An 11,122-nucleotide genomic window follows, 5' to 3' on the forward strand; every position below is an offset into this window, starting at 1 on the left:
GGAATCTGATAGTGACACTTTGCTCCACTTTTGATTTTACTATTAATTGCCCTTCAAAACTATTTGAACTTGAACTTTTTCCATTGAGTGACTGCTGATTCTGCACACTTTATCTGGATGTGCAACCTTTATTGGTAATTACTGGGGACTCTGAAGCCTGATGTGTTCAGGGCCATAAGTTGCTGCATTTTTTTTCTGATATGAGTTGGGAGGCTGATGTTCAAGGACTTTATATTATACCTTGAAAAGACCTTGAATTTGGCAGAGATAAAGAGCTAGTTAGACAAAGGGTTGCTGAGGTAGGGTTGCAGGATACCAAAAAACTTTTTAAAAATCAGCAGTAATTGAATTACAGCTTGTTGGGTCTGTAATACAAAAAAGTAGAAGGAAAATGTCGCCTGTTAACTCATGTTTGGAATTTAGCACTAAACTGAAGCTGTGGAGCCCATGACAGTGAAGGTATGTCTACACCGCAAAGGAAAACCTGCAGCTGGCCTGTGACAGCCGACTTGAGCTCAGGCTACAGGGTTGTTCTATTGCTGTGTTTGGCTTCCAGGCTTGGACTGGAGCTTTGGCTATGGGACCTGCAAGGTGGGAGGGTGCCAGAGCTCAGGCTTCAGCCCAGAGCCTGGACATCTACACAACAATGAAACAGCCCCACAGTCTGTTCAACCGCCGGGAGCCAGCACAGGTCAACCTCAGGTCTCTAGTTGCTGTGTATGCATACCCACAATCTGCAGCCATGAGTAGCTCTTACAAATCACACAGTTTGAAGTGACTTATTTGTGGAAAGGCCAGACATGTGACTCTGCGATCATTAATCGAATAAACATGGTAAATGTTCGATTTGTGTGGCAATGTTCTGTTTTTATTGTTAAAGCACTTGTTACTGAAATCACAGTGCTGTGGAGGTGTTGTTGGTACCATGTAACTGTCTCAGCAACACAGGATCATACGGGGGGTGGGGAGGGAGTTTTTAAAATTAACTTTGAAAGTCTGACTGTCCAGGTGGAGGGAAATTCCATCAACTGGAAGTTCATCATAATGGTATAAGCAGACAATGCATGGTATGGGTTGGAACACAAACTAAATTTAGGGTGTAATGCATAAAATACTAAAAAGAAAAGCCAATTTCTTATGGGCATAGGAAACCCGTGTATTGCAAGTCAGTTGTTCACCCATACACAGCCCCTTCATTCTAGTTTTCTATATGCGGTATCTGAGAAATCAAAGAAAATATGGGAAGCAAAAATGGAAATGAGACACGGTTGGGCACCTCATGTGTTTATAAGTATGTATTGCAAAAGAAATCTCAGATTAGAAAGTCTGCATGTGTTGGAACCCTCCATCTCCCAGCTGTTCTTGTCTTTTCTCCCTGCTCTCCCCTCTCCTCCCCCCACTGCGCCCCGAATTCTAGATTAGGTTGCTTGAATCTTTCCTGACCCAAAAGATCTGAGATGGCAGTTACCATTGTTAGGAGGGCCAAGTTCATCCCTGGTGTACTGTTTGCTTAGGATGCATAGAAGTCAGCAAAGGGCAGTTAATGAATGACCTTCTTCTGGAATACTTAACTTTTGGTCTAGGGAACCACATGCTAGTGTTTTTTTTTGTTTGTTTGTTTGGTTTTTTTGTGGTGGGGAGGGGAATGCAGGTCCAGAAACAACCAAATTCTGATGGGCATTGCAGGGCTTTTGTTGCACCTGAGTTCCCTGATCCTTAAAGAGTTTAAATAATTTGAGCTGGTTCTTAGGCTGTGAGGCTGCTAACTTTTGTTCTGCAGCTGATATTGGAGGGTCTGTAAATGGAATAACTGTTGGCTGCAATGAGTCATCTTAATACTGCTGATACTAGCTAGTGGTTTCTGTTTAACAAGGATCTGAAACTGCTCTAGTGTGTAGCAGAGTTCAGGCCACATCTCTGTTCTGATTTACTCAAACTGTAGCTTCCTGAACTTCATGCTCAGGAATAGTCTAAAATGTTTGTTACAAATGGGGTCTGGCTGAAGAATTCAGAAAGGTTGGTGCAGTCAGACCAGAGGACCCTTCTCTGTAGAGTCTCACAAGAGATAGTGCCACACAATGGTCTACAGCAGGATGTGAGCTGTGTATGAGTGAGAATTGGAGTATTTGCTGTAGATACCCAGGTTCTATTCAGGGTAATCTCATCCTAGCTTCTTGTCATGTGATGTTGCTAATTCCTATCTGTTGACTGAGTGTGAGAGTTCTCGGGGGTACAGTGCATCTGGGGCTCTCATCATTCAGTTTACTCTCCCAAGTGGAAAGGCTTCAGATTGATCTTCTAACATGCACATATTGTATAGTAACCATTGTAAGGATCAGGGAATAACAAGTTGCAGAGCCCCTTGTTGGGTTTTCTTCCATTGCTCTGGGCAATTCCTATTTTTCTGCAATAAGGTGGTACCATCAGCAGGGTCTTCCTCTGAGACGGACACAAAACCAGATGATTTACTGAGGCACAGATTGAAGTGAAGCACTCCTGCTCCCGAACATTTCTGGACAAGTGACCTGCACAGAGTCCGTTCAATCTCAGCAGGAATCTGGCCACGGTTTCCAAGACTGTGCCCCACATTGCTGCCCTTTTTGTGTCTGCCCTTCACGCTTGTGTCCCTCTCATTGGAGTGCATGATGAGGATCCCTGTTGTAAGGGTAAACACTAATAACATTACAACAACAATGAATGAACCATCCTTGAAGTATTGCCTGTTCTGTTTTCCTTTTCTCCTGAAGAGAGCTCCCTGACTGTTTGACACACACAATCAAAAGTTATAAGGTCACTGCATTGCCAATGTTCTCCCACCCTCCCTCCTAGCCCACAAATAAGCACTGCGGTTATCTTAATAGAGGGCTAACACAGGGAATTCATTTCTGTTTTGTCTAATTCTTGTTTGTCTGAGTTTAAGCTTTCACTCACATCTGTTTCCTATGGCCTTATCTCTGCGATTAGCCCAAAGCATTGAGGCTCTGGGTGAAGTGACCCCTTTGTATCCCTTGCCTCCCTGATTGAGTGCTGTAAGGCTTACAGTTTATAAAGTACTGTGAGATGGGAGTCTGGTAGGACTTGGAGCCAGTTTGCAGTATTTGCAGTGAATCTGAAATTCTTTTGTGGTGAACACCTCAAATGCAGGGGTGATTTCTCTGCATCAGATGTGGTGAGATTGCTGCTGGGGCACTGTGATTTCGTCTCCATTCTGCACTTGTAGAATGGATGCTGATAGGGCCAAAAACACTAAATGGATCACATGGACAAAGGAACTGGACATGAAGACATGGAAAACAGGCAACAGAGAGCGGACAGGATAAAGATTTATAAACATTGGCATGAATAACAAAGGGGACGAATAGGTCAAAACTTCTTGTTCCTTGTGCTAATGAGAGAACCTGGATGAAATAAGGTAGAGAGACTCCAGTACTTCTGGGGGGTATGTGGAGCACCTGTGCTTGTATATTAGGTATGTGCGTGTAGAAGGCACCTTCCCAGTCACCAAATATTGGTGTCACTGAGTATCTGTAGGTATTTGAAACCTGGAGGGTAGAGCAGAGTTTATTTCCAGTTGATACGAAGCTGGGAGTAATCAGGCTGACAGATGGAACTAAAACCATAGCTCAGCCTTGTAGAACTAGTTGGAACTCAATAACTATGTTCTCTAAAGGTATAGAGAGGGCTCTGGTGAGAGAGAAATATTCTAAGCCTGACTTGCAGGGTTGCTGGGCTGTAGGACCACTAAGATTAGAGAGAATAATGGAAGCCATAGATTTGGTAATGCTGAACCAAAAGGCAAATGTCATATTCAGCTGTCTCTCACACAAGATGATTCCTTTTTTCTTGGTGCTGATTAGATCTCACTTAAGTAATGAGTTCAGTTTTGGGCACCATTCTCATATATACTGATGCATAAAACAATCTCTAAACTTGTGAATGTTAAACCGTCAGCTGTATTTAGCAATATTTACTATCATGAAAACAGTTTGTTATTAAATACCATAGAAAAGTTCTATATGACATTGATTTTCTCCAGCTGGGGAAAAACCAAGTCCCTTGTCATGCTAACAAAGCTTACTTGACTTGAAAATTGATCCTGCCAGAAAATAGAAATATATAGAAGGAGTGCATCATCAATTTATGTTAATGAAAATGAATGCAGCACGCTTTCTTTCTGGGAAGTTGTTGCAAGAGAATGAAAGAGCTGACAAGAGGCAGTGAAAACTACTAATGTAAACTGAGATGAGCTTATGTTGAACTCCTTTTCAAATCCATAGTTGCCATTTTGTGTAAGATAAATAACAAACTTCATTCTATAGGCGCAAAAAAAAAAAGGCAAGGAAGAAATACGATCAATATTTTGGACAAAACATTTTCAATTCTCTTAACTCCGAAATTGTAAAGTCTGGGGAAAGGAGAACTGTCTACAGGTATATAGAGACTCCAGATGAACCATCCTTCCCTGCCATCCAGGGAGCTTGGAAGGTTCATAACAAGAAGAACAATTGGGGCAATGAAATAAGTGACCTGGGAGGCTGTTGAATCACCATCTTGGAGAGTCAGGCCTAAAACTAGAGACTCATCTATTGGGACTAGCTAGGATGACCAGATAGCAAGGGTGAAAAATTGGGATGGGGGTGGGGGCTAATTGGCATGTATACAAGACAAAGCCCCAAATATCAGGACTGTCCCTATACAATTAGGACATCTGGTCACCCTAGGACTAGCTGTTCTTAAACTGCTCCTATCCCAGTGCAGGGAGTTGAGGTGACAGAGCTCATCTGAATGTCAGGCTTTCAAATGATTGTTCTAGACTAAGGGTTTGTCTACATGGTAACTAGAACAGAAATAATTGTATGGGATGTAATTCACACCTCTGGTAATCTTGGTGCAAATCTGTGTGTGCACACCTTTATTCTGGATTAAGATTGGTAAATTGTCTGTATCTAGGCAATTGCGATGAGTGCCTTTTTGTGCGCAGGGCTGTTCTACCTGCCCCTCTTCTTGTAACTGGGTTTAGTGTGCTGTCTTCCTCACTACACTATAACAATGTTTCTTTTATCCCATATAGAGAATTTTACCACCAACTCTGCACATGGAAACACGACGGAGCAGGAAGCTATGATTCGGATCAATGGGTGGCTCATCTGCCCAGAGCAGGATGAAATGCTGAACCTGGCTTTCACCATTGGATCCTTCTTGCTGAGTGCAATCACTCTGCCTCTTGGGATTGTCATGGACAAATATGGCCCTCGCAAACTGCGTCTGCTTGGCAGGTTGGTGTTATGAAACATACCAACTATTTCAAAACTAGAAGTTAATTTTGAGCCAGAGGTTATGCTTAGTCCTCAGTTCAATAATTTATGGCAAGCAGCTCATTCTACTCAGGTTCTTGTATCATGCCTATCACCAGGGGATCTCATAATTTCCATGGTATCTGACCACTATTGTTGTCTTTGTAAAATGGATACCCGGGGGAAAAAAGCCTGTCTGCTGTTGGACTGGACTGGAAATCTCCCAGAACTCCATCAGCCATGAACAGGGTAGGATTGAAGCTGACAGGTGAACTCATTTAGCATGTTAAATTTCCCTATAAGGAGAAGGGGATGGGACTTACATCCATGTTCCTAGAGTCTCTGACTTCTGAATTCCCTGGGAATGAGGTTCTAGGGGGAGAGAAGAACTATTCCACTGTGTCAGTAGGGATGGAAGTCAAGCTGATACTAAGTGAGTGCCCCACCATGGTGCTAGTGGCACAGTGCTGCTGGGGGTGCTATATTACACAAGAAAACAAGGTCTGTCTTGCTTGTGGTTACTAAATTATCCCATCCCACATGACTTGCAAGAACTGGATGTTACCCCATTTACTCCAGAGTTAATTGCATATTACCTGTCTAAAGCTTCCCTTGTGCTTTCAAGTGGCAAAGGAATATCCTCGCTTCCTGTCTCAAATTATCATGTGGAGTAGGTATTTACAGTTGCTGGGATAGAATGCAGGGGAGAAGTGGTTTCTTGGGTAACTGAGTTCCAGACTGTCTAGATCTGTAAATATTCTAACTCCATGAATTGCACCTGGAACTGAGTCAGTACTATGTGCTAAACACTGAGGCCAGGTATTTGTGCTCATTGACCTGCCTCACTTGAGAGGTAGGCAGGTGAAGGCTCTGAATGCTCTTCATACAAACTGCTGCTTTACAGTAAACCAGGCTGCAGGTGACTGAAGTCTGGATGGATGTGAGTAGGGCCATGTCGTAGGAGAAGGTGGTTGCAGTCTCCTTGTCATGTGCAGATGATGGGACACTGACTCTGCCTGAAAATTCAGAATCTGTTTGGACCTCAAGTTTTGAGTTTTGCATTGGGAAAGGTTGACTCTTCAATACCCATAGAAGGTGCATGAAAACTTTCACCCATTACTCTAGACTTTTGTCTCCAACCCAGCACCATCACTTCCATCTTATCCAGATTTTGCTTCAGCCAATTAACTCTCAAAGTCTCAGCCTTAGCCAGGCACTGAGACTGCGGAGACAGTGTAACTTCTCTATAGTAGGCTTTCTGACATGTGGTTAAAGGCTTCAATTCTGTTTCAGTGCCTGCTTTGCTGTGTCCTGTGTGATGATTGCATATGGAGCTAGTAACCCAAATTGTAAGTACTGAGCTCTGTGGACTCTATTGAAAGGGCCTTGGGGGTTGTTACACTTTGAGAGGTTCAGTGAGTAACTGGGGGCTGTAGTGTGCAGAGAACACTAAAATAAGGGCACATACTCTGATTACAGTGTCCTCAGTGAACTAAAGAGATCACCCAAAGAAGTACAGCATAAACTTTGCTTATTGCCTACTGGGAGGGTGCAGTGGCTCAAAGGCAGGCCCAGCTCCTCTTGTAAGCATTGATGGGAATGCAGCCAGAGTCCCATACCGCAAGAATCCTGTGAGCAAAAAGTTCAAAAAACCTGCCACCTGCTTTGTATCCTGTATAAAGTATAATAACCTTGCACTGCAGGCCAGGCCTGCCAATGACAAGTGAGATACAGAGCCCCATGGTGTGTTGAGGGGGCATTAAGCTTGGTCTCCAGAGGGAAGATTTTGGGTGTGCTGCTTGTATGGTCCCTTGCTTAGCAGTATCAAAGGTGGCTCTCAGGCAGCTGTCTCTTTCCCAGCTTCGCTCTTTTGCCAAAGTGAAGGTGCCTCAGCAGTGGTGAGCTTACAGTGAGAAATTTAAGAAAAAAGGTTGAAAGGTTCCTCCAGAATTAAGAGGTGGACAGTAACCAATGCTGAATGTTCAAGTCTTCCCCAGCTCCAGGATAAATGTAGCCACATCCTCTAGCTGAGGTAGTTCCTGGAGCCCAGTTCTAAAAAGTAAATTTTTCTTTTGAGACCAATGCTGACTAGTGAGACAGTTCAGAGGGGCAAGAGGAGAAGAGACCTTGGGCTCCCACACATCCCAGAGGAAAAACTAGTGTCCATAGCTCTGCAAACTGATGGCCACACCGAATTCTGATTCTCCTAGTACCTGAACTTCTTTCCATGTGACTTTGGCTTAGAATGAACAGTATGGAGCTAGAATGAGCCAGTTTGGAAGGAATCTTTCACTCTGTGCAGGGCACTGGCTCAGTCCTTGTTGGAGCCAGGATTTTTGGGGACACTGTGATTCCATCCAGTAAATGCTCTTGTTTTTCCACTGCAGCACTGTCAGTGCTGATCTTCATCTCACTGGCTCTGAATGGCTTTGGTGGAATGTGCATGACCTTTACCTCACTTACGGTAAGTGAAGAGAGTTATTACGTGAACAGTTGTGAATCTGCCCTCCCTTCATTTATCCTCTTTGGCCTCCACCCCACAGCTCTTTGCAAGGCCCCACCTATAGGGAATAGGGAGATTATTATTTCCCCCTTATCTAGTTCAGTGGTTCTCAGACTTTTGTATTGGTGACTGCTTTCACACAGAGAGCCTCTGAGTGTGACACACGCCCCTCCCCCCCATATAAATTAAACACACTTAAGCTGGAGGCAAAACGGGGTTTGGAGTGAAGGGTGGGTAACTGCTTGTGACCCCTATGTAATAACCTTACGACCTCAGTTTGAGAATCCCTATGCTAGCCGGTGAGCTGAACTGGCAGGAAGGTGCCAAGTGGATCCTTCATTTGCTGAGTTGAACAGTTTCATGGTCACCTGTATTTTGATACGAATAGGGTAGTTGGCCTATGACTCTTCTATTTGAAAAGCTTGATATTCGATGGTTAGCCCAGGGCTCACCTGTCCCTTACCAGTAGGGATAGTTGGTGAGAGGGAAGAGAAGGCTCTTTTCCATCCTTTGAGCCAGATTCTGCGTTCATGTACACATGTGCAATGCAGCTGACTGAAGCGGGGCCCACATGTAATGCGTCGAATTTGACTCTAGCTTAGTATTAGAAGGTAGAGGGGCACAAGGCTCTTGAAATCTGAAAGATGTAGTGAAATCTTGGGCAGGAAGGTGAGGAAGTACTGTTCTTTTGTAAATGGCAGATACTGTTTGTAGTGCTGCGTTGACCAGCAAGAAAGCAATTAATAGCATAGGGAATTGTTCTGAGGTTGGGGACAAGTACTAGTATAAACCAGTTCCTTTTGGGCATGGCTGTGTGACTTTTTTCTCCTTGGACAGGGAAGGAGAGTTCCTTGGCACAACGGGCTTTGCCCTTTTTATATGGATGAGAATTACTCCAAGGTGCTGACAGACTTTTTCTCGGAAGTGCTGAGCTGTTGAAATATGCCCAGCCCAGCCCAGCTCCATCTGTGCCGCATACTTATGTCTGTTTACTCAGTCCATTGACTGGAGGACAAACATCGCCCAGTGACTAAGTCTGCTGCCTCTCTGCATTTTGGGGCTCTTGTTGCTTAGAGATGGGAGCAGATGTGTAGCAACCCATTTGAGAATAAATTTTTTCACCTCATTGCTCTTAACCTTGTTAGTGTGGCTGGAACTAGGTGTTCTGAGCTGAAAATCTCTCATAACTGCTTCACAAGCAGTTTTCTATTACCTGTTTTGATCAAAAATGTCTCAAAGGTTTGGACCCAGCTCACTTTCACCTTGTTTCTAAATTTCTCTCTAACCTGTGGGATACACACAGACTGAGTTCCTGTGAATTGTCATGGGCAGAGGCTGAGTTTGGAGACTGTTATATGTATTGTAATGTCAGAATTGTGGCAGCTGCTTTAGATAGCAAGTAAAGTTATAGTCAAAAAGTTTCAAAAAATATGTGTAAAACCCAGGCTTCTAAATTCATCTGAAAACCCTGCCTGTGGTCCTGGACCCAAAGAGTGTGCAGGGTAAATGGAATATGACACAGGCAGAACATAAGGAGACAAACAGCTAGGAGGGGCCCATGAATAAGCCTGTGGGGCTACTAAGGTGACTCATATCATGTTTGTGTCAAGGGTGGTGCTTTCTAACTTTGTGTTTATCTGGGTCGCTATTGGAGAGATTGTAGGATTTGAAGGAGGAGATGGAGGTTGCATACTATATGGGAAAGGCTGTGTGTGGAGAAGCCAGAGCCCTCATATGCAGGCATCTTTAACTATCTCTTTCCTGATGTTCTGTTGACTAGCAATGACAATTCCACATATGGCCCCTCTTATACTGAAATGGTGCAACTGGGTGAGGCCTGGGGAGAACTGCAGGAGCTGTGCTCCTCTCTGGCAGCTCAGACTTATTGCAGTGCACTTTGGTAATCATAAACCGAGCTGCCACACAGGTAGACTGACAGCAAGCCTCCCTTATGCACTGCTCTGCTTCTTTCAAGTTCCTCCTCACATGGCCAAATTCAAAGTACTCTTAAAAGGTGTGTGACAGTGGCCTGCAGCTCTAGAGCAGAATCCACTTTCACTTGTAAGTGAGGCTAGGTCTGTGATGCAATGTCAGAGCATTGGAGAATGGTATGGGGGCTTAGATACGAATGTCATTGGTTGCAAGTGGATGTGCTCTGACACTTATGAATTGCAGGTAATAGGATACTTTTCTGCTTGGTGTTGCCACTCTATAATACAGCAAGTGAGCATTTCATGTATCTATAGCTTTTCATAGAAAGAGAAATACAGCAGCTTATTAATACCTTCTTCACTGCAAATGAGAACAGAAGCAATAAGGAAACTGATCTTCAGAGGGGAAGGTAAAGCTTTATAAGAATAAAGATTAGAATCTGAAACAGTTCTAAAACTAACTGTTAGTAAACCTTTGTGACTGCCAGTACCTGTCTGGACTGAGCTTGCACCCAGAGTTGTGACTTGGGCTGTGGGGCAGTGGTCTTCAGAGTTCTTTTGTATAACAGTTTATCTCAGCAGGAGACTCATGTTGTGGCCACAGGTCCAGCATTTCAAAACTTGTCTCTAACTTTGTACCAGTGTCTTTATGCCCCCAAACTTGCATTTCCATGCATAGATTGGGAAGTTAGACATCAGACTGATTTGCCAGCATAAATTCTCTTTTGGGCATGTAATAGTTATGCATGTAAATGTGGGAACTAGTGTAATGGCCCTTTCTAGCTGTGACCTGTGAGCTATATGTAGAAAGGTGAGAGGAGGAGAAAAAATCAGAGCATTAATCCTGTGCGTATAGGTATTGCAGTTACCAGGGGATGCCTCCTGCTCTGGGGCAGTGTGGATGTTACATACGCAGTGTAGATACTCTGCATAATGAGAAGGGAATTTAGAGGTGAGCTGGAAACAATGAGACTGAGGGTACGTCTACACTACGGGATTATTCCGATTTTACATAAACCGGTTTTATAAAACAGATTGTAAAAAGTCGAGTGCATGCGGCCATACTAAGCACATTAATTCGGCCATGTGCGTCCATAGTCAGAGGTTAGTGTCGATTTTTTTCTGGAGCGTTGCACTGTGGCTAGCTATTCCATAGCTATCCCATAGTTCCCGCAGTCTCCCCTGCCCCTTAGAATTCTGGGTTGAGAGCCTAGTGGCTGATGGGGCAAAAATCATTGTCGCGGGTGGTTCTGGGTAAATGTTGTCAGTCATTCCTTCCTCTGGGAATGCAACAGCAGACAATCATTTCGCGCTCTTTTTCCCTGGATTGCCCTGGTAGACACCATAGCACGGCAACCATGGAGCCCGTTCAGCTTTTTTTTTTTTTTTTTTAC

At 43.9% G+C, this 11,122-nt stretch overlaps 1 protein-coding gene across 1 annotated transcript in view; it reads left to right on the plus strand.

Moving 5' to 3' along the window:
• Positions 1 to 11,122, plus strand: part of SLC43A2 (solute carrier family 43 member 2) — a 51,804-nt gene that overhangs the window by 11,039 nt on the left and 29,643 nt on the right. Inside the window, exons 3-5 of the mRNA XM_075059524.1 lie at positions 5,072 to 5,276; positions 6,588 to 6,643; positions 7,682 to 7,758. Of these exons, the coding sequence (XP_074915625.1) occupies positions 5,072 to 5,276; positions 6,588 to 6,643; positions 7,682 to 7,758 (338 nt within the window). The remainder of the gene's footprint in view (positions 1 to 5,071; positions 5,277 to 6,587; positions 6,644 to 7,681; positions 7,759 to 11,122) is intronic.

The sequence above is a fragment of the Chelonoidis abingdonii genome, chromosome 20 (genome assembly GCF_003597395.2).
Source record: "Chelonoidis abingdonii isolate Lonesome George chromosome 20, CheloAbing_2.0, whole genome shotgun sequence".
Lineage (NCBI taxonomy): Eukaryota > Metazoa > Chordata > Testudines > Testudinidae > Chelonoidis > Chelonoidis abingdonii.